General features: G+C 43.1%; 1 protein-coding gene across 1 annotated transcript in view; it reads right to left on the reverse strand.

Annotated features, from left to right (window-relative positions):
- ANO2 (anoctamin 2) overlaps positions 1-24,653 on the reverse strand; it is a 355,270-nt gene that overhangs the window by 249,869 nt on the left and 80,748 nt on the right. The window contains exons 6-8 of the mRNA XM_058442076.1: positions 19,528-19,679; positions 17,581-17,635; positions 14,945-14,996 (exon numbers count right to left, since the gene is read on the reverse strand). Coding sequence (XP_058298059.1) covers positions 14,945-14,996; positions 17,581-17,635; positions 19,528-19,679 — 259 coding nt within the window. The remainder of the gene's footprint in view (positions 1-14,944; positions 14,997-17,580; positions 17,636-19,527; positions 19,680-24,653) is intronic.

Below are 24,653 nucleotides of genomic sequence, written 5' to 3' on the forward strand. Positions count from 1 at the left end.
TCTTTGCTATTGTGAATAGTGCCGCAATAAACATACGTGTGCATGTGTCTTTATAGCAGCATGATTTATAGTCCTTTGGGTATATACCCAGTAATGGGATGGCTGGGTCAAATGGTATTTCTAGTTCGAGATCCCTGAGGAATCGCCACACTGACTTCCACAATGGTTGAACTAGTTTACAGTCCCACCAACAGTGTAAAAGTGTTCCTATTTCTCCACATCCTCTCCAGCACCTGTTGTTTCCTGATTTTTTAATGATGGCCATTCTAACTGGTGTGAGATGGTATCTCACTGTGGTTTTGATTTGCATTTCTCTGATGGCCAGTGATCATGAGCATTTCTTCATGTGTTTTTTGGCTGCATAAATGTCTTCTTTTGAGAAGTGTCTGTTCATGTCCTTTGCCCACTTTTTGATGGGGTTGTTTGTTTTTTTCTTGTAAATTTGTTTGAGTTCATTGTAGATTCTGGATATTAGCCCTTTGTCAGATGAGTAGGTTGCTACCCTTATCCCTACACGACATCCTATCCATTGTATTTACTTCTTGGTTTATTTACTGTCCTCCATAACTAGAAAGGAAGCCCCTTAAGGGCAGGAATTTGTATCTGTTGGATTCACTACTCCATTCCCCAGGTCCAGAACATGAATGTCACATAGTAAGTACTCAGTAAATACGTGTTGAATGAGTGGATGGATGTTATACTGGGAAGGGCTCAGCTTCCACCTCTTCCAGGAAACTTTTTCCAATAACTTTATCCATTTCCTAATTAAATGAGTTAAAAAGCAATGACAAAGAGCCAAGAAACCTAAGTTGTAAACCCAACTCCAAAGTTCTAGCTGTGTGTATGCCAGTTAATCTCTCCGTTGTGAAGTTTAATTAACATCTGCTGAAGCTACTTTGCTGGCAGTTTAAAGGATCAAATGAGATAATGAGTGTTAAAGTGTTTTGAAAAACATACAACTGCAAGCCCGCAAGGAGTCCTTATTACTTTGGTGACAGTAACACCTCATTTATCAGAGGCCTCTTATCTGGTTATCTCAGCTCTCACAACAGAAAACCCAGAAACAAGAAAAAAATAAATGAGCAGCTAAAATAGATCTCACAAAACCTACTTTCTAATGTGATGTCCCTTTTCCACAGTAGAATCCTTCAGACCCTCCTGCCATGCATTTTACACTCTCTTTACCCAAAATTCTAATGAGCTTGTTTTTCCATCTCCCACACTGCAAATCAAAACTGAGACAGCAAAACTCGGGCAGGGAGGTTACCAGAGTCAAGAATTCAAGAAATCAGAGCAGTGTGGGGCAAACAATCCTAATAATGCTTTGATAATTCTTGAGAGAACATGAAAATCATTATGTTCTTAATGATGATCTTGAATAATCCAGAAAATTTTTCATATGCCTTTATGTGGAGAATATATGTAGACATGTTCTACATAAGCAAGCAGGAAATTGTGTGGTAGATTTTAGAAAGATTTCTGTACAGAAAGAAATTGCTGTAGGCAGCAAGAGCTACACCCCTGACCATATTCCCCTTTCACTTTGGTTCAAGGTTAAATTTGCAGTTCAACTGTAGAAACTAGAAGACATTATGGTTTGAATATGTGTTCTATTTTCTTCCTCCTAGTTTTGACATTCTATTTTAATTTATTTTCTCTGGTTCTTATTTTTCAATTTATTTTTAGACTATGTTGTCTTATTGTTTTTCTTGTAAGCCACCCCAGAAATTTTGTGGAACAAGGCAGGAATATAAATATATCACTACATACTACTTGTATATAGGTTAAAGCTTTGTAAAAGTAGGCATTCAATAAAAACGTATTGTCTACAAAGAAAAAAAGATACATTACTAGATAAACAGGAGTGTTTCCAAGTTATTACTATCTTTAGTATCTTTTCTATTTTCTAATATTTAAATTGGGTACAATGGGAAAGGGAATTAGCTTTGTAAGTTGGTTGCAAAAGAAATGACCATACAAAGATAATCCCAAGGGTGAAGGATCAATGAAAACACCTACAATTCTAAATCCAGTCCTGTTCTCTCTCTCTCTCTCTTTTTTTTTTTTTAATGAGGAAACAATCTTCTGGAAGAATATAAGCCGATTCTAGTCACTCATGCTTCTCTTCCACCCCTTATAAGCCAGAAAGAAAGGCAATAAAATCTAAATTTACCCTGTGGCTCAGGCCTCCATATTATCTTGGGGCCTCATGGAGTTATCACATTCCTCATTTTTTTTTATCTTTTTTTTTTATTACTGTACTTTAAGTTTCAGGGTACATGTGCACAACGTGCAGGTTTGTTACATATGTATCCATGTGCCATGTTGGTGAAATAAGATTTGTAGTTCACCAAAGAGCTTAGAGGGCACTTGGTCTTCATAGACAGAAGTCAACCCACTGGAAATCTGGCCTTTGGGGTTCTCCTCTGCTGAAAAGTAGAGTTCAGTCACATGTCCCTTGTTACAAAGCTAGTAAGTCCTCAGTGGCTACTGTGAAGTTAACAGACTCTAAAGACTCAGCCTAACTCCACTTCTAGTCTGTAGCATCCCAAAGGTATTGGAAACAGGATTAGAGCAAGAGTACCCAAGTTCTAGACTCAATTCTGACTCAAGATGTAACCCTGGCAAGTCACGTATCCTCTTTGTGCCCATATGTAATTGGAGATGATCACTCCTGACATACCTAATTTTCCTGGGAGCAATGGTTTACATTGATACTTAGACATATAGAGACATACACATGGACATTAATTGCCTCCTCCCCTGTGTTCCAACCGCACTGTGTATGTATCTCTATTATAGCACCTACCACATTGCCTCATCACAATCTGTTTCCACGTCTGTCTGCATGGCTAAACTAAGAGCCCCTCAAGGGTAGAAATTATGCTAAATTCAGCTTGGCATCCATCCATTTCTCTAACATCATTTGACACATAGCAGGTGCTCATTAAATGTTTTTTGAATGTCAAAAAGGAAAGACAAAATTATAAATACAACTCAACAACAACAACAAAATCCTGACATTTGACTTTGAGACATCACCAAAAACCCCTCAGATTCTCACACACACAATAAAAAATATCAGTGTTAAAGCAGAGGGCCTCTAGTAGCCTTCCAACAACCTGGGGATTGTCTCCCAAAATAAACTTTTGTTTTTAGGACTTTCCAGTTTACAAAACAAGCTAACAGCCGCTTATTTAATCTTTACAAAAACTCTGCAAGATAGATATTATTATCCCCATTTTACATAAAAGTAAGCTGAGATGCAGAGAGGTTATTTGTCCATGAACACACATAGTCAGAAACTGACCAGAAACTGCTGTGGGACTAGCAGGCTGGGCATTTTTAAATTAATCCGCTCAATCAAATCAACTGAGTAGAATGTGCGAGACAGGCAGTGAGGTGCACTGGGGCATAAAAGATGACTCAGAAACATCTCAAGGACTCACTACCTTAGAAGTCTAAGCCATGGGTGTAGAAAACAAGCAAGAAAGAGATTCCGTTTGATAAGAGTTCCAAGGAAAGGGCTTTAAGGAAAAATCTGGAGGACAGTGATGTTTGATCTGGGGATAGGCATCACTGAGATTGGGGAAAAACACAGGCAAGGACATTCAGGAAAAGGAAACGGCATGAGCAAAGATAGAGAAAATAGTGGTCACATTAACAGAAAGAGGAGCAGGAGAGAGAGAGAGGAGAGAAGTGGACATGCTATTTTGAGGTTCTGGTTAACATCTAAGTGGTGGTATCCATCCAGCAATTGGAAATGCAGGGCTGCAATTGGTGAGAGAAACAGGAGCAAAAATAGATGGCTGCAAGTCATCTATATAGAGAAAATAGAGAGTGCAAAAGCCAAAGGAACTTGGAAGCTGACAACATCTAAAATGTGGAAGAAGGAAGAGAAATCAAGGAAAATGTGGCCCATGAGGGAGAAACAGGAGAGCAGTTGAGTAGGTCAACAGCACCTTCCAACAACTATCAGAAGATGGAGGTGCAGTAAAGAAGGCTTGGAAGGATGCAGGAAGTTGTGGAAGATGAAGGCTGAGAAGAAAAAAACATGAACTATGGGAGGTGTGATGGTTAATCCTGAGTGCTAACTTGATTGGATCACAGAATGCAAAGTATTAATCCTGGGTGTGTCTGTGAGGGTGTTGCCAAAGGAGATTAACATTTGAGTCAGTGGGCTGGGAAAGGCAGACCCACCGTTAATCTGGGTGGGCACCATCTAATCAGCTGCCAGTGTGGCTACAATATAAAGCAGACAGAAAAACATGAAAAGACTATACTGGCCTACATCTTTCTCCTGTGCTGGACCCTTCCTGCCCTCAAACATCGGACTCCAAGTTCTTCAGTTTTGGGACTCAGACTGGCTTTTCTTGCTCCTCAGCTCATGGGAGCTTGTGATCATGTGAGTTAATACTTAATAAACTCATATATATATATATATATATATCCATATATCCTATATATGGATCTATAATAGGATATATATATATATCCACATATCCTATATATGGATCTATAATAGGATATATATATATCCACATATCCTATATATGGATCTATAATAGGATATATATATATCCACATATCCCATATATGGATCTATAATAGGATATATATATATATCCACATATCCTATATGTGGATCTATAATAGGAGATATATATATATCCACATATCCTATATGTGGATCTATAATAGGATATACATATATCCACATATCCTATATGTGGATCTATAATAGGATATATATATATATATCCACATATCCTATATGTGGATCTATAATAGGATATATATATATATATCCACATATCCTATATGTGGATCTATAATAGGATAGATATATATATATCCACATATCCTATATGTGGATCTATAATAGGATAGATATATCTATATCCACATATCCTATATGTGGATATATAACAGGATATATATATATCCACATATCCTATATGTGGATATATAACAGGATATATATATATCCACATATCTATATGTGGATATATAACAGAGCCTATATATATATCCACATATCCTATATGTGGATATATAACAGGATATATATATATCCACATATCCTATATGTGGATATATAACAGGATATATATATATCCACATATCCTATATGTGGATATATAACAGGATATATATATATACACATATCCTATATGTGGATATATAACAGGATATATATATATCCATATATCCTATATATGGATATATAACAGGATATATATCTATCCATATATCCTATATAACAGGATATATATCTATCCATATATCCTATATATGGATATATAACAGGATATATATATATCCATATATCCATATATATGGATATATAACAGGATATATATATATCCATATATCCATATATATGGATATATAACAGGATATATATATATCCATATATCCTATATATGGATATATAACAGGATATATATATATATCCATATATCCTATATATGGATATATAACAGGATATATATATATATATACCCATATATCCTATATATGGATATATAACAGGATATATATATACCCATATATCCTATATATGGATATATAACAGGATATATATATATCCATATATCCTATATATGGATATATAACAGGATATATAATAGGATATATAATAGGATATATATATATCCATATATCCTATATATGGATATATAACAGGATTATATATATATCCATATATCCTATATATGGATATATAATAGGATATATATATCCTATTAGTTCTGTCCCTCTAGAGAACACTAATACAGATTTTCTAGCAGGAGTGGTTCTAGAGGAACAGAATATTAAGGATGAAGTTCTTTCGTTGGTTTTGGGGTTTCTGGAGTTGGCTGCTTAATATGATTAGACCCCAAAATGCTAAGGACTCTACTTCTAATAGTATGGAGAACACTGATAGCCCTTCGTATGAATTGTTTAGAGAGTTATGCAAAATAAATGCATTTGACACTCCTGATTCACTGCTCATGAGGGGCAAGGAGTTTAGTGACTCTATACATAATACCTTTGACCATACACAGGAAACCAAGGAATATAATGAAGCTGGTTGGTTGCTCCTAAGTCCAGTGGACAAAGTGATGAAAGAAAAGATGAACTCAGGGATTCTAACTCCCAACTTCAAAAGCAGATTCTGAGCATCAAATCTTCTAAGATTGCCCTGAGTGACAGTCTTATCTCCTGTAGAGAAAGAGCTGAAACTGTGGAAAAACAGACACAAGCTCTTATCATGCAAGTGGCTAACCTGCAATGAAAGGTGCATTCACAGCCCTGCTAGGTATCTACTCTTAAAGTGAGGGCATTGATTGCAAAAGAATAAGAGGCAACAGTGATGGTCTCCCCTGAGGCAGTTGCCAGGCAAAATAATTTTGATTCTCCTCAGGAGCCACCCCCAACACCCCTGTTTGCTTCTAGACCTATAAATAGACTAAAGCCCCAGTGGGCCCTTAGAGGTGAGGTTGACAGTATGACCCATGAGAAGGTGCACTACACTCAAAAAGAACTACTTGAGTTTTCTAATTTATATAAACAGAAATCTGGATAACAGGCATGGGAATGGATATTAAGGATATGGGATAATGGTAGAAGAACATTGAGTTGGATCAGGCTGAATTTATTGATTTGGGCTCGTTAAGTAGGGACTCTGCATTTAATGTTGCAGCCCGGGGAGTTAAAAGGGGTTTTAATAGTTTATTTGCTTGGTTAGCTGAAATATGGATTAAAACATGGCCCACTGTGGCGAGCTGAAAATGCCTCATCTCCCTTGGTTTAACGTAGAGGAAGAGATCCAAAGGGTTAGGGAGACTGGGATGGTGGAGTGGATTAGTCACTTTAGACCTACTCATCCCAGTTGGGAAGTCCAGAAGATATACCCTTGACCAATGCCTTATAAAATAGATTTGTGAGGGCAGCACCTGCATCTTTGAAGGGCCCTGTAATCGCTCTTCTCTGTATGTCAGATCTAACAGTGGGAACCACAGTCACTCAACTACAAAATTTAAATACAATGGGAATAATTGGATCCTGAAGTGGCAGGGGCCAAGTGGCAGCACTCAACCATCAAAGGCAAGGTGGGTGTAGCTACCATAATGGACAGCAGAGGCAAAGCAGCAATCAGAATAGTCTGACTTATGTAGAGCTCTGGCATTGGCTTATTAATCACCGTGTTCCTAGAAGTGAAATTTATAGGAAGCCTACTGCATTCCTACTTAATTTATATAAGCAGAAAACTTCTAGGTCAAACGGATAAAAGACTAATTTGAATTATAAAAACAGAGAATCATGGCCCATCAATCAATTTCCAGACTTGAGCCAGTTTACAGACCCAGAACCCCTTGATTGAAGGGGAAGTCGAGTCCCCTTCAGGAAGGACCTCACTATACTACTGACAATTTATGCTGTTAATCTTTCTCCCATCCTTCCCCAAGGAGACCTGCAGCCTTTTATCAGGGTAACTGTGCACTGGGGTAACTGTGCATTGGGGAAAGGGATATGATCAGATATTTTCGGGACTACTGGTCATTAGCTCTGAGCTGACGTTGATTCCAGGCGACCCAAAATGTCATTGTGATCCTCAAGTTAAAGTAAGGACTTATGGAGGTCAGATAATTAATGGAGTTTCAGGTCAGGTCTGACTTACAGTGGGCCCAGTGGGTCCCCAGACTAATCCTGTGGTCATTTCCCCAGTGCCAGAATGCATAATTAGCATAGACATACTTAGCAGCTGGCAGAACCCCCACATTGGCTCCCTGACTGGTAGGGTGAGGGCTACTATGGTGGCAAAGGTCAAATGGAAGCCATTAGAGCTGCCTCTACCTAGAAAAATAGTAAATCAGAAACAGTATCGCATCCCTGGAGGGTCTGCAGAGATTAGTGCCACCATCAAGGACTTGAAAGACACAGGGGTGGTAATTGCCACCACATCCCTCTTCAACTCTTCCATTTGGCCTGTGCAGAAGACAGATGGATCTTGGAGAATGACAGTGGATTACTGTAAGCTTAACCAAGTGGTAACTTCAATTGCAGCCTCTGTACCAGATGTGGTTTCATTGCTTGAGCAAATTAACACATCTCCTGGTATCTGGTATGCAGCCACTGACTTGGCAAATGCCTTTTCCTCCATTCCTGCCCATAAGGCCCACCAGAAGCGATTTCTCTTCAGCTGGCAAGGCCATTAATATACTTTTACTGTCCTACCTCAGGGGTATATCAACTCTCCAGCTTTGTGTCATAATCTTATTTGGAGAGACTCTGATCGCTTTTCACTTCCACAAGATATCACACTGGTCCATTACATTGATGACATTATGCTGACTGGATCCAGTGAGCAAGAAGTGGCAAACACACCAGACTTATGGGTGAGACATTTGCATGCCAGGGGATGGGAAATAAATCTGACTAAAATTCAGGGACCTTCTACCCAGTAAAATTTCTAGGGGTCCAGTGGTGTGGGGCCTGTCAAGATATTCCTTCTAAGGTGAAGGATTAGCTGCTGCATTTAGCCCCTTTTACAACCAAGAAAGAGGCACAACACATAGTGGTCCTATTTGGATTTTGGAGGCAACACATTCCTCATTTGGATGTGTTACTCCAGCCTGTTTATCAAGTGACATGAAAGGCTGCCAGTTTTGAGTGGGGTCCAGAATAGGAGAAGGCTCTGCAACAGGTCCAGGCTGCTGTGCAAGCTGCTCTGTCACTTGGGTCACATGACCCAGCAGATCCAATGGTGCTTGAGGTGTCAGTCACAAATAGGGATGCTGTTTGGAGCCTTTGGCAGGTGAATCACAGCGCAGGCCTCTAGGATATTGGAGCAAGGACCTGCCATCTTCTGCAGATAACTGCTCTCCTTTTGAGAGACAGCTGTTGGCCTGTTACAGGACTCTGATGGAAACTGAACGTTTGACTATGGGTCATTAAGTCGCCATGGCACCTGAACTGCCTATAATGAACTGGGTGCCTTCTGACCCATCTAACCATAAAGTGGGTCATGCACAGCAGCATTCCATCATCAAATGGAAGTGGTATATATGTGATCGGGTTCAAGCAGGTCCTGAAAGCACAAGTAAGTTACATGAGAAAGTGGCTCAAATGCTCATGGTCTCCACTCCTGCTACCCTGCCTTCTCTTCCCCAGTCTACACCAATGGTCTCATGGGAGCTCCCTATGATCAGTTGACAGAGGAAGAGAAGACTCGGGCCTGGTTCACAGATGGGTCTGCACAATATGCAGACACCACCCAAAAGTGGACAGCTGCAGCACTACAGCCCCTTTCTAGGACATCCCTGAAGGACAGCAGTGAAGGAAAATCTTCCCAGTGGGTACTTCGAGGAGTGCACCTGGTTGTGCACTTTGCATGCAAGGAGAAATGGCCAGATGTGCAATTATATACTGATTCACGAGCTGTAGCCAATGGTTTGGCTGGATGGTCAGGGACTTGGAAGAAGCATGATTGGAAAATTGGTGACAAAGAAATCTGGGGAAGAGGTATGTGGATGGACCTCTCTGAGTGGTCAAAAACTGTGAAGATATTTGTATCCCATGTGAGCGTTCACCAGCGGGTGACCTCAGCAGTGGAGTGGACAGGATGACCTATTCTGTGGACACCACTCAACCTCTTTCCCCAGCCACCCCTGTCATTGCTCAATGGGCCCATGAACAAAGTGGCCATGGTGGCAGGGATGGGGGTTACACATGGGCTTAGCAACATGGACTTCCACTCACCAAGGCTGACCTGGCTACGCCACTGCTGAGTTCCCAATTTGCCAGCAGCAGAGACCAACACTGAGCCCTAAATATGGCACCATTCCTGGGAGTGATCAACCAGCTACATGATGGCAGGTTGATTATTTTGGACCTCTTCCATCATGGAAAGGGCAGAGGTTTGTCCTCGATAGAACAGACACTTACTTAGGATATGGGTTTTCCTATCCTGTACGCAATGCTTCTCCCAAGACTACTGTATTAGACTATTTTCATACTGCTGATAAAGACATACCTCAGACTGGGAAGAAAAAGAGGTTTAATTAGACTTACAGTTCCACATGGTTGGGGAGGCCTCAGAATCATGGAGGGAGGCACTTCTTACATGGCAGTGGCAAGAGGGCAAGAGAGAAAGAGGAAGAAGCAAAAGCAGAAACCCCTAATAAACCCATCAGATCTCATAAGACTTATTCACTATCTTGAGAATAGCATGGGAAAGAAAAGCCCGCATGATTCAATTACCCACCCTGGGTCCCTCCCACAACACATGGGAATTCTGGGAGATACAATTCAAGTTGAGATTTGCAGGGGGACACAGCCAAACCGTATCATTCCCCCTCTGGCCCCTCCAAATCTCATGTCCTCACATTTCAAAACCAATCATGCCTTCCCAACAGTCCTCCAAAGTCTTAACTCATTTCAGAATTAACCCAAAAGTCCACAGTCCAAAGTCTCATCTGAGACAAGGCAAGTCCCTTCTGCCTATGAGCCTGTAAAATCAAAAGCATGCTGGTTACTTCTGAGATACAATGGGGGTACAGATATTTGGTAAATACAGCCATTCCAAATGGGAGAAATTCGCCAAAACAAAGGGGTTACAGGGCCCATGCAAATCTGAAATAAGCAGGGTGGTAAAATTTTAAAGCTCCAAAATGATCTCCTTTGACTCTGGGTCATGCTGATGCAAGAGGTTGGTTCCCATGGTCTTAGGCAGCTGCACCCCTGTGGCTTCGCAGGGTACAACCTCCCTCCTGGCTGCTTTCATGGACTGGCATTGAGTGTCTGCAGCTTTTCCAGGCACACAGCACAAGCTGTCAGTGGATCTACTATTCTGGATTCTGGAGGAGGGTGGCCCTCTTCTCATAGCTCCACTAGGCAGTGTCCCAGTAGGGACTCTGTGTGGGAGCTTCAACCCCACATTTCCCTCTGCACACTGCCCTAGCAGAGGTTCTCCATGAGAAGCAAACTTTTGCCTGCAGCAAAACTTTTGCCTGCACATCCAGGCGTTTCCACACATCTTCTGAAATCTAGGCAGAGGTTCCCAAACCTCAATTCTTAACTTCTGTGCACCCGCAGGCTCAACACTACATGGAAGCTGCCAAGGCTTGGGGCTTCCATCCTCTGAAGCCACAGCCTGAGCTGTATGTTGGCCCCTTTCAGCCACAGCTGGAGCGGCTGGAACACAAGGCACCAAGTCCCTAGGCTGCACACAACACAGGCACCCTGGGCCCAGCCCATGAAACCATTTTTTCCTCCTGGGCCTCTGGGTCTGTGATGAGAGAGGCTGCCGTGAAGGTCCCTGACATGGCCTGGAGACATTTTCCCCATGGTCTTGGGGATTAACATTAGGCTCCTTGCTACTTATGCAAATTTCTGCAGCCAGCTTGAACTTCTCCCCAGAAAAATGAGTTTTTCTTTTCTATCATATAGTCAGGCTGCAAATTTTCCAAACTTTTATGTTCTGCTTCCCTTATAAAACTGAATGCTTTTAACAGCACCCAAGTCACCTCTTGAATGCTTTGCTGCTTAGAAATTTCTTCTGCCAGGTACCCTAAACCATCTTTGTCAAGTTCATAGTTCTAGAAACATCTAGGGCAGGGGCAAAATGCCACCAGTCTCTTTGCTAAAACATAACAAGAGTCACCTTCACACCAGTTCCCAACAAGTTCCTCACCTCCATCTAAGACCACCTCAGCCTGGACCTTATTGTCCATATTGCTATCAGCATTTTGAGCAAAGCCATTCAACAAGTCTCTAGAAGTTCCAAACTTTCCCACATTTTCCTGTCTTCTTCTGAGCCCTCAAAACTGTTCCAACCTCTGCCTGTTACCCAGTTCCAATGTTGCTTCCACATTTTTGGGGTATCTTTTCAGCAACACCCCACTTTATTGGTACCAATTTACTGTAATAGTCCATTTTCATGCTGCTGATAGAGACATACCCGAGACTGGGAAGAAAAAGGACTTACAGTTCTACATGGCTGGGACTTACAGCTGGACTTACAGTTCCACATGGCTGGGAGGCCTCAGAATCATGGTGGGAGGTGAAAGGCACTTCTTACACGGTGGCGGCCAAAGAGAATGAGGAAGAAGCAAAAGTGGAAACCCCTGATAAACCCATCAGATCTCATGAGATTTATTCACTATCACAAGAATAGCATGGGAAAGAACAGCCCCATGATTTAATTACCTCCCCCTCGGTACCTCCCATAACACATGGGAATTCTGCAAGATACAATTCAAGTTGAGATTTGGCAGAGGGACATAGCCAAACCATATCAACTACCATCCGTGGACTCACAGAATGTCTTATCCACCATCATGGTATTCCACACAGCACTGCCTCTGACCAAGGCACTCACTTTACAGCTAAAAGTGTGGCAGTGGGCTCATGCTCAAGGAATTCACTGGTCTTACCATGTTCCCCATCATCCTGAAGCAGCTGGATTGACAGAACGGTGGAATGGCCTTTTGAAGTCACAATTACAACATCAACTAGGTGACAATACTTTGCTGGGCTGGGACAAAGTTCCCCAGAAGGCCATGTATGCTCTGAATCAGCATCCAATATATGGTACTGTTTCTCCCATAGCCAGGATTCACGGGTCCAGAAATCAAGGCACTAAAGTGGAAGTGGCACCACTCACCATCACCCCTAGTGATCCACTAGCAAAATTTCTGTTTCCTGTTCCCACAGCACTACGTTCTGCTGGCCTAGAGATCTTAGTTTCAGAGGGAGGAATGCTGCCACCAGGAGACACAACAATAATTCCATTAAACTGGAAGTTAAGATTGCCACCTGGACACTTTGGGCTCCTCCTACCTTTAAGGCAAAAGGCTAAGGGGGGAATTACAGTGTTGGCTGGGGTGATCGACCCAGACTATCAAGATGAAATCAGTCTACTACTCTACAACAGATGTAAGGAAGAGTATACATGCAATACAGGAGATTTGTTAGGGCATCTCTTAGTATTATCATGCCCTGTGATTAAGGTCAATGGGAAACTACAACAGCCCAATCCAGGCAGGAATACAAATGGCCCAGACCCCTCAGGAATGGTTTGGGACACTCCACCAGGAAAAAAACCATGACCTGCTGAGGTGCTTGCTGAAGGCAAAGGGAATACAGAATGTTTAGTGAAGAAGGTAGTCATCGATACCAGCTACGACCACATGACCAGCTGCAGAAACGAGGACTGTAACTGTCATGAGTATTTCCTCCTTCTTTTGTTAAAACATGTTTGTGCATGTATACACTTGCACTAAGAAATATCTTCATTTTATTTCCTTTTTCCTTTATCAAGTGACATAAGATTTATCGACCTCATATCAGCATTTAGGTATTGTTAACTTTATGTAATGTTATTTGGATTGGGGATGGGTGCATTTCCGGTTGTATGAAGGATAGTTGTATTATGTTAGGTGTAATTATGACCTTATTATTGCTTTTATTTGAAGATTATGTATGATCTCAGGAGATGTGTATGGGTTCAAGTTGACAATGGGTGGACTTGTAACGGTTAATACTGCGTATTGACTTGATTGAATTGAAAGATGCAAAGTATTGATCCTGGGTGTGTCTGAGAGGGTGTTGCCAAAGGAGATTGACATTTGAGTTGGTGGGCTAATGCTTAATAAACTCATATATATATATATATATATGAGTTTTTTAAAATTTCTCTGTTTTTGAGGCTAATTCTCTCACCCACTTACTCAGCCTTGCCTCATCAGCACTGTGTTCCAGACAAATAACATAACGTGGAAGGTCTGATTTTTTAAAAGTGCATTCTTATTTGGAATCTTGTAGCAAGATGAATACAGCAAAGCAAATTTAAGCAAACATAATTGCCCTGTTGAGAGGTTAAGCACTATTCTAAAAAAGACTATCGTGGCATAAAACCCATTCTGATTCCTTCTTCAGTGCTGTGCCCTGGGTACCCAGGCAGCTTACAAGCCCCACAACACACTCTCAAATATTAGCTAGCTAACATCATCATTATCGTTGTTATTCCTGAGCCTGATCACCTCCTCTATTCAGTAGACAGGACTCCAAATGACTTTGAACTCTTTTCAACCTAAAGCTGCCTCAAAAGCCAAAGATTTGCCATCCCAGAGCGCATTCTGAAGGCAGCTCTCCCAAAGCTGTCAGAAGCCGTTTGGAGATGGCAGCACCTTGGGAACAAGGGTTCGACATGCAAGAATGACTCCTGTGCAAAAGGTGTTTGTGTGTGGCGTTTTGGCACATTTTTCGAAAAAGCAGTGTCATGGGGTTATGGGCACAGCTCACATTGTACCTGGGCCATCACAGATGTCTTCCACACAATCCATCAGGATCTGGACTGCCTGCCTTATACTGCCTGCCTTATAGTTGGTCCCAAATGCTTCCAAGACAATTACCCTAATATTTAAGAAACAAACCACAGGGCAAACAGATTCAGCCGGATATGGTGAGAAGAATGCTGAACTTAGAAGAGGCTCACTCGGACTCAGCCATCACGTGCTGTGTGGGCTTACGACAGTCATGCACCCTCTCTGGAGATTCATCTCTTCTTACATAATAGGAGGAGGTTGGACTAAAGGACCTCTAAGATGCTTGTCTTGGGTTATCAGAAACTATTGGAAATGGTGAAAAACAGAGGGGCCGCAGAATTATCCGGATAAAGTGGCAGGTGTGGGCGGTACAGGGAAAAGAGAAAGAGAAAGCCCCGAGACCTGGGACGAAGGCCTGGGAGAAGTTACAACAGCCTGGGAGCAGCCCCACTGAGAAATGGGACCCCCACTGCTTCTGGGGCCAAGGCAGGCTTCTCAGCCTAAGCTAAGCAGCCTCTCCGTGGGGGGCATTTGTTTGTTTTGTTCTTTGCTGCCCACCAAGGGAGCTGTTGAAAGCACGGGGCGGGTCAGCGCCCGTCAGCAGCCTGGCCGCGGGCTGGGGTCCTTACCCATCGTGTTGTTGGCTCGGGAGCAGGCTGTGCGCTTCAGGATCTCGTGCACCTAAAAGGGGACGACAGCAGAGCTGTGAGCTCCTAGTTCCTCCCCCGCCGCCCTCCACCGTGCATCACCCTCACCACTGCCTGGCGGGGCGGGAGGCGCCCGGGCCCATTTGGAGCCAGGGCGGAGCCGAGCATGTGCCTGGCTCATGGCCTGCACATCAACCCCACTCAGACTTGAGGACTTTGAGGAAACAAGGGATGCAAGCCCGGCGCACACATCCCCCGCCCCTTCGCCCCACCCTGAGAAAAACAAATGAATAAAAGGCTAGAAATGGACGGCAGTTACAGGAAGTAAGGAAAACAGAGGAGCCCACCCCAGATCATATAGCCCTGGGAGGGCCGGGAGGAAGCCCGGGGTCTGTGGAGTAGGGGACAGTGCCTGCCGCCCACGTCGGGGAACCTCAGGGAAGGCGGGGTTCTGTGGAGCCCGGCTGACAGGGAGAGCCAGTGTGGTAGCAGAAAGCTCCGAATGTGGAGGTAGGTGCAGAGGGTCCTGAGCAAACGCCAGGAGGGTCAGCTGGCATCTGTAATGGGGCTGTCTCGCGGAGCTGCTCGGGGACGCCAGCCAGACCGTGCACAGGAAAGTGCTCTGAAACAGCAAAGGAGCTACCTCTATATTGGTCATTGATGTCTTTATTTCTCTGGTTTTTTCCTGGGTCCTCATCTTGCCTCCCTGATCAGAGCATATCATACACTTCCTTGAAGATTCATGTCTTACAGCACAGTCCTAGGCACACAGCAGCTGCCGACTCAGTGGCTTTGCCTGCCTGAAGCCCTACATGCTCAAAACAGCCTAGAGAGTCCCCTGGCCTGCGGGGCCTGCAGGGGACTCTGTTTCTTACATGGGAGGAAAGGGGTGCTTCCCACAAAAGAATCAGGGAGGGACAAAGGTGGGTCAGTGTAAACCTGCTGGCCAACTAGTGACCTCCTGAGTCCCCAGCCTATGCCAGTCTATAAAGAGATGCCCAGCAATGAAGTCTGCTTTGCAACAAACAGCTGAGGTGCTCAGACACCCACAAAGAAGCAGGCACAGAGGAGACATCCACAGATGTGGGTGAGGTCCTCCAACCAAAGTCCAGGGCAGAATGGACCCCAGGAAAAAACTCAAGGCTCTTTTCCCCTGTTCTCAGTGTGGGGTGGACTGAGGAAAGGAAGATGCTTCCAGAAGGAGAGATGAATGCTAGATGTGTTATTCCATCATTATTTACACTCCCATATTCCAGCCACAGCCTAAAGGGAGTGGTAAATAAATAACTACGGGGCCCAAGAGTGTTTAATTCTGCTCCTAATAATAGTGCAGTAATTCAACAGCAATAATAATTACGAACAGCATTTATATGGCATTGTATTATTTTACGAGCACTTTGCAATCACTGAGTAATCTCCACAACACCTTATAACTCCCCCACAGTCGTGGGACCCAAGTCACAGTGAGATTTAATTGGCTTGTAATAGCATCAACCAAGAAAATGGGACGTTAATGCCTTTTTCCATTGGAAGAAAAAAGAGATATATGCCCATTTTAACTCTGCCTAAAACACTAGGCTAAGGGATCTGAGATTTCCTTGCCCATCCTGCAAGCAAGAGTTAATGCCATGTTTGCAGTGTGCCTGGGAAATATCCTAGCCTCCTCTAATCACCTGTCCCTTCTTATTCATATATATTCTTACCACCCTATTAGCCGGGAGGTCCTTCTAGGTATCTAATCCTTATTCCTCTTATGGAAACTTCAGTTCTTTGCTAAGGATCAATGGAAACGCAGTTTCATACTTCCCATGTGGGCATGTGTAAGTTTCTGGCATTCCTTGGGCCCCTCTTTCTCTCTTCTGCCCATAGGCTATGTGACCTCTAGGGTGATAGAGTATAAACTGATCGGTGAATTAAGATGTTCTACAGCTCATGCAGGGGCCACAGAAACACAGGCCATATGCAGATTTTTATTAGAATCAATCATCCTACAAAATTCAAACACTTGACATAAAGGCAAAATGACTGTAGAAGAAGAGCTATGGTCACGAGTGTTAGCTTTCTATTGAATAGGCTGGTGATATTATTCTTGGGCAAATTGCCTAACTAGCATTTCTTGTTATAGAAATTCACATGACTCTGTCACGGGAGTTGAAAGAAGGGAAAATGCATAAACAAACACAGTGGCCCAACAATCAGAAGGACTAGTTCTAATGCTAACGATCCTTGTTCTGACTATATAACCATCTATATAACGATCTAGATAATTTTTGTCAATGCATTGCTTCTCAGAGCCTCAGTTTCCTCAATTGTAAATCAAGGGGTTCACCTAACACCCGCACCAACTATGACCTTCTCTGTTTTTTTTTTTTTTTCTAAGAAGAACTTTAATGGAGAACCCATAAAGAGAAGATGCTCCTCTTAAACCACGAGTGAGGGCAGTTATTTGCTGTTTCTTTGGGGGAATGGGGAAGCTCTTGCATACTCTTCTCGGTTGCTAGGCAACTCCAAGCAAATAACGGTGTGAGGTGGCAGGGAGGGTAAGAGAATGCCCTGCCAACTAGGGACTCAGCCATTTCCCCATCCTCTTTCCTAACACAGTACATCCATTTACTTACAATGCGGCTGCGGGTGGCATTATCAAAGAAGGTATCCTTTTCCTGGATGTTGTACCTGGAGACACCAAGAAAGCAGATGGCAAATTCATTTCATTACCCTTGCCCTGAGACCACTGCCACCCCAGCCCCACAACAAATCTTTAGAAAGCAACACAGCGAGACTTATGAGGTGCACACACACACGACGTTTATGCCTTTCTTGACTCAGCAATTCTAAAAACACATTCTAGAAATTTATCTTAGGGAAGAAATTCAACACAAGGAAAGAAAAATAATATAATTTAAAATGCTTATTAAAAAGGTATTTATAACAAAGATTATAGCAATAAGATGCAATGCCAAAATCTATAGGATAGGGTATCATGCAGTCATTGAAATTTATAATTATGAAAACTTTGTGTAAAGAAAAAGATTACACCATGTTAGAAAAATATATGATGATAAGGTTCCAAATGGAAAGTATCATTTCAGGGTGTTGGATTATCACTCTGATTCTTCAAAATTTGATTTAATGTCACTGTCATCACATCCATTAGAAAAATCTTAATTATGCAAGGGCTGTGTCTGTTTTTAACTTCATACACTGAGCTTTCACTCAGAAAATAGCGCATGGGGCATGTTTGTCATGCTGAGGAAGCTGTGCTAGAGGATGCACTGATGAAGGAAGGAAATATGCTCCCAGCACCCCAGGAGCCCCAGTCATTGGAATGTACATTTCTCCAAGTAACAGAGTAGAACATAGTAGCATGCAGACCATTGCTATGAAAGTCCAGAGGGTGAAGCGCATGCTTCTGGTTGGGAAGAGCAGAATATCCTTCAAAGGGAAGGTGTTGATGAACCAGTCTTGAAGGACAACAGAAGTAAAACGAACGGAGGTGCATGGGAGGTGACCATTCAGATGCCAGCACCAGCATAAATGAAGGCCCAGGGAAGGGGACGCAGGGAAGCACCACAGGACACAGAAAGAGCAGCAAGCCACCAGTCACCATGCAAGGCCCAGCTCAGCCACTTAGGGCGGTGTGACCCTGGACAGACCTAAACTTTGGTATCTATAATAGAAGATAGTTAGATCTGCCCCGCCACCTCACAAGAGGACATGAGGACTCAATGAGAGGGTAAATATATGCAAATGAAACAGCATATTCATGTGTGTAGGATAATATCAAACACAGCAAAGATGAATAGGAGATGGTCTCTTATGGACAGCAGAAACACTGCTCCACAACTTCTACCTCCTAAAATGAGAAGGTCCTTCTTTCTGTCCTCTCTGCCCTTCCATGCCCCAGCCTTTCCCTCTCTTGCTCCATTTTCTCATCACCCTCGATGGTTGTTTATTTTCTCATTAGCTCCTAAAGCAAAGTTGATGCTTGGCGGCTGCATCTCCCACTTCCCAGCTGTGGCTCCCCCTTCCAAACGTTTCCCTAGTGGCTATCTCTGTGAAGAGATTTATGCCCTCTTCCTAGGCAGGGTGCAGGGACAGGGGAAGACCCCCGAGAGTCAATGAGTGTACAAGTAGGCAGCTGGAATCCAGAAACCCAGAAGCTTCATCCACCTTCTCTCTGGTTTATCATATCCTGTTGAAACCCTATTCGACTGGCAATTGGGCAGAAGGTTTTCCTACAGAAGATACACAGGTGTCTGACCACTTTCTCATAGAGTTCCAAAGTTTATTGTTGGCTGCTCCCTGGTTTGCCCTCCATCCTGCAAAATGGTCAAATGGTGGATTTCCTGCTGGACAAGCACCCTCGGCTGTTTGGGATAATCTCACATGGGGAGGGGGTTCACAAAGCAGGCACAGGGACAATGTCACTGTGAGAGCATGCTTCCTACTCTCTCCCAGGCACTGGGGCACCCACTTCGGGAGCCCCAGGGCTGAGTCATAGAACAGTATTCAATTTTCCTTCCCATCCCTTCCCACATCCCTGCTCCAGCAGCTTCGATACTCACAGGTACATCTTTTCCCTGGAGAATGGGTAGGAGAGGTTTTTCATCTTGTTGTTGCTGTGTTCTGGAACTCGGGGCTGCAGGGGCGAGCTCAGCTTCTGCAGAGCCGCGCTGAACTTCTTTGCAATGCTGCCTCCTGCTTTGATCTCGTACATCTATGAAAGGAAGAGCCACAGGTCTGAAAAGGGGGCCACTTCCAGCAGAGAGGAATGGCTTCACCAAAAAAAAGCTGCATGGACACAGATTCCTAGACGTGAACATTGGAGAGAGGAAGAGACTGGGAGAAACAAGAAGGAGGGCCTTTCCCTTTTCCCCAGTGTTTTCGCAAAGACCTGGACTCTGGACTCCTCTCAATCCTTTGAGCTCACGGAGGTGAGCAGTGCAGAGAAATAAGTGAAGAGTCCAAACTTTCTATATGACTCGATATCATCTTAGAAAAACTGCACACCTACTATGTGACCCTACTAGGTGCTTGACACAAATTAGCTCCAATGCTTACAGCAACCCTGCTGGGTAGGTAATACTATTTCCATATTATGATGAGGCAATTAAGGCTCAGAGAGGTGAGGCGAATTAACAAAGGCCACATAGAGAGGAACTGGGTGACAGAGCTTGGATTTAACTCATGTCAACCTAATCCAAAGTCTATACCCTAAAACTGCGCCACGCTTCTATGTGATCATCTGGCATCACGTTCTTTGTGTTTTTCTTAGGAAATATCTGTGTTTAAATGAGTTTGCTTTCAAAGTATTAAACATTTAATGAGTACCTGCCTTGAGTAAGGCATAGATTTAATACCAAGTTAATTGTTAATATTTATAGTGCATACAGTTTTTTATAATGCAGAGCATGCTTTGCATACATTATAGCTTTGGATATTTATGATTCGCAAATGGAGTCATTGAGACACAGAGGTTGTATTTCTCATAGCAAAGCTGTGAGAAATTGATGATGGCCACACATTTTTTACACATATTAAGAGGTAGCATCTCTGTTCTGCTTGAATCTGCACTGGCTCTGTGGATGTTTAACCAGTGGAGTATAGCAGGAGTGACACTATGCCAGTTCCATCCTTTAGAACAGGGGTCCCCAATCCCCGGGGCCACAAACTGACCGGTACTGGTCCATGGCCTGTTAGGAACCGGACCACACAACAGGAGGTGCGTGGTGGGTGAGCAAGCATTACCGCCTGAGCTCTGCCTCTTGTCAGATCAGTGATGGCATTAGATTCTCATAGGAGCATGAACCTTATTGTGAACTGCATGTGTGAGGGATCTAGGTTGCATGTTCTTTATGAGAATCTAATGCCTGATGATCTGAAGTGGAACAGTTTCATCCTGAAACCATCCCTGCCACCACCACCCCTACCCTCGGTCCATGGAAATATTGTCTTCCATGAAACCAGTCCCTGGTGCCAAAAAGGTTGAGGACCACTGCTTTAGAAGATGGGCAGCCTCAGCCTGGGTCCGCCTTATCCCTTGAAGCCCTGAATCACACTATAAGAAGTCTATGGAGGTGTCCTGAGAGCACCCAGTAAGGGAAAGGCACTCAACTGAGCCCAGTCTTCCAGCTGCCCTACCAAGCAGCAGGCATACAACTAAAGCCTTCCTGAACCCTCCCATCCAGCCCACCTCCAAGCTGGCTACCACCAAGTGACCCCAGTTGACAACACATGAAGCAGAATAATCACCCAGCCCAGCTCTGCCCAAGTTCCTGAACAAAAAATCATGAGATAAAATGAAATGACTTTACCTTTAAGCTTTAAGCTACTAAGTATGGGCTAATCTCTCAGGCTGTAACAGACATCCAGAACAAGAGGCAACATCCAGACCCTCTGACTCAAAATCCTATTTCCTTCTCTACCATGATAGCTTCACGTTACTTCAATGCAGAGGGGCAGTAAGACTGGTATGAAATACTTGTCTTCATACGTGGGCACCTGAAATACTCACTAAGATAGAATGAGAAAATGCCACAAAAGATATATAAAGTACTTTGAGGGTTCAAAGAAAGGAGGCGGCACATTCAGTTGAGGAATTAGAAACATGTTTCATTGAGGGAGTAGCATTTCAGTTGGATTTGGCAGAAAGGTAATCTTCTTCTGTTACCATTTTGTTCTTTAATAAAATAATGATAAGTAAGGACAGGGCAAGAGCCTCCCCAGTCTAACAACTGAAGCATAACCACAGTTTATTTAGTTCTTCTAAACCTTTTTCTATGCATTTTGATTTAATTTCAATTACAAATAACACAGTTCAGGTAAACGAACAAGCTTAAACCATAAAGTATATTAACTAAATGTTAGGAGTTTCCTTTGACTTCCAACTCAATTCCCACCCTCCTCTCCAAAGGGAACCTCGCTTAACCATTTGGAATATATTTAATCCCTACTCTTTCCGTATAGATAGAACCAGGTTCCTTCCTAAGCAACTATGACCCTACTTCACATATTCCTCTATAATTTGCTTTTTTTTCATTTAGCATCATATCATAGATATCTTTCCAGGACAGTTTGCATACAGCTACTGTAATGGATGCATAGTATTACACAGTAGACATGAATACTAATTTGTTTAGCCATTTCCCCAGTGACAGGCATTTATTTCATTTTATAGATATGTTTTATATCTTGTTTTGTTCACATTTCTGTTAACATTAACTTATAAATACTTTTGATTAATAAGGCTTGAACGGATACAGGCAAAGACATTCTAGGCAACCAAAAAGTGGAAAGTTCAAGCTGTGTTTAAGGAGGGTTACATGGGCTGGTTTGCTTGGACAAAGGGGTTCTGATGGGCCATAGCGACAATCTTCATGTGCAACAATCTTCTGTTGCCTTGTGCAGCAGATCTCCATGAAACTCAGTTGGGGCAAACTGAGACGAGTGCATGGAGATCTGCTACACAAGGCAGTGGAAGACAGTGAAGAGTGTGAACAGTGACAAAACCAGAGCTGTGAATTAAGAAGATAATCAAGTGAGCTGTGTAAGAAGACGAAGAGTAAGCCTGCCTTCTGAAACAAGGAGATTGTTGATTCTAGCAGCATATACCATTTACTAAGCATCTCCTGTGGGCCTGGCTTTCAATGTACTTTAGTGCTAATCTTAAAATATGTTGCAAAGCCAAGAGAGTTAAGTATCTCAGCCAAGATCACACAGATAGTGTAGACAAGCTAATAACCGATGGGGTTTAAAACCCGTGGCAAAGCCCGTGTTCTTGACTGCTTTACTCCACTGTTTGATTTGTAAAATGTGAGTTGTCATGGGGAAAAACAGTGTACAACTTACAATATTGCCTCTATTGTCATAAGGTCTTGACCTTTCTACCAAACCTCTCCTTCACACACATTAGTCACTGCAATGCACAGAACTCACCTCTCAGGTGTCTCTGGCCTGGAGGGATGGAGACAGAAAGAAGACCACCTCACACTGTCACAGCACACCTCTTATAGGCCATTCAGTGCAGGTTCTGACCAGGCACCTGACCTGCACTGAGACTATGGAGTTCACCATACCATACCCACGTGTCTTTAAATGGCATGTGTGCAGTAATTAGTTTCAGAGTGGGTGGGAAGCTGATGGACTCTATCCTCCAGATGCCTTTGAATGGCAGATTTGGACCAACCAGGACTATTCCTTCTCTGTCCACTCCTCTCCATCTCCACCTCTTATACCCTAACCTAAGCATCTTTTAGTAGTTTACAACAATAACTGGTCTATAACCAGTCTCTCCACATTTTCTCTTGCTAAGGGTTGCCAGATCTAACAAACAAAAATACCGGATGTCAAGTTAAATGTGAATTACAGATAAACAATGAATAATCTTCAGCACAATTAGGTCCCATGCAATATTTGCAACCTACTTAAAACTTTTTAAAAATACAGTTAAAACAATAAATTTTTAATGTAATTATGTCCCATGTGGTATTTGGGACAGACATATACTAAAAAAGTATGCATTGTTTATCTGAAATTGAAATTTAACTAGGCATCCTGCGTTCTGACAGCTCTAACTTGCCCACCTCCAATTCAGTCTCTACACTGGAGCCCAAGTGAGGTTTCTGAAGCAAAAATCTAATCTTCTTGCCTCCTCATTAAAAAGCCTTCAACAGTCACCCATTGCTCTTAGGAAAAAGACAAAACTCTTATCACATCCCATAGAACCTGTGGAAGTCTCCATATTGACCTTTCCGTGTAGTTCCTGCTGACTGCACCCAGACACTGGCTGAGCTGGGCACATCTCCTCCCCAGCCCCTATGGCTCCCACCTCCCCACCCCCCACCCGCTGGCTCACCAAGTTCTGTTCACAGTGGCGTCTCATGTTATTGTCACTTCCTGGGAAAAAGCCTTTTTTGGCTTCCAAACAATGGCAAGTCCCACCTTCACTGTATTTCATGAGCCCTAATTCCTTTTCTTCATAAAACTTATCACAGTTGTAATTTTATACTTATTTGAGTGATTGATGAATGTCCAGCCATCCCTACCAAACCGTAATCCCATGAAGGCAGGGTCCTGTCCAAAATGTTCCCTATTGTTTTATGAATGAATGAATGAATGAATGAATGAATGAATGAATGAATGAGAAATCTCTGGAGAACCAGCATTGATGACGGCAGTTGCTGTCACTGGAGGAGCCCAGACTGGGATCCAAACAGTCGTAAGACAACTGGTCTGGTCTTGGTAGAAATAAACCAGGCTAGAGGTGAGCCCAAAGCCTAAGGCCTCTGATAGGCCAAAAGGCTCTCCCTCCTGCCCCTACCAAGTACAAAGGCACCCAGAAGTGCAGCACCCACAGGGGCCAGGGATGCCTGCATTTAGTTGATGCAGATTTCTAACCCATCAATTGTTTCAGGGTCTGGCTCTGGCAGACATTCAGCTGAGAACCTCCAGGCAGTTCCTGAGTCTCACCTTGGCAATAGATCTGGTAGGGCTCACCTAGAGAAATGGGCTAAAGGGAACGGGCTCCCACGCTGTTTTTACTGGGACCAGGAGTGGGACTGGGGTAAGTTTCGACTGTTTCTTGATGGACGATGCTCCATATCACTGAAAGGAATATTGTCGGCTGCCTTCAAGAGTGTGGAAGGCCAGAATCCCACCAGAAACCTCATGGTAACATCAACTGCATAGCCCC

The sequence above is a fragment of the Hylobates moloch genome, unplaced genomic scaffold (genome assembly GCF_009828535.3).
Source record: "Hylobates moloch isolate HMO894 unplaced genomic scaffold, HMol_V3 SCAFFOLD_8, whole genome shotgun sequence".
NCBI lineage: Eukaryota > Metazoa > Chordata > Mammalia > Primates > Hylobatidae > Hylobates > Hylobates moloch.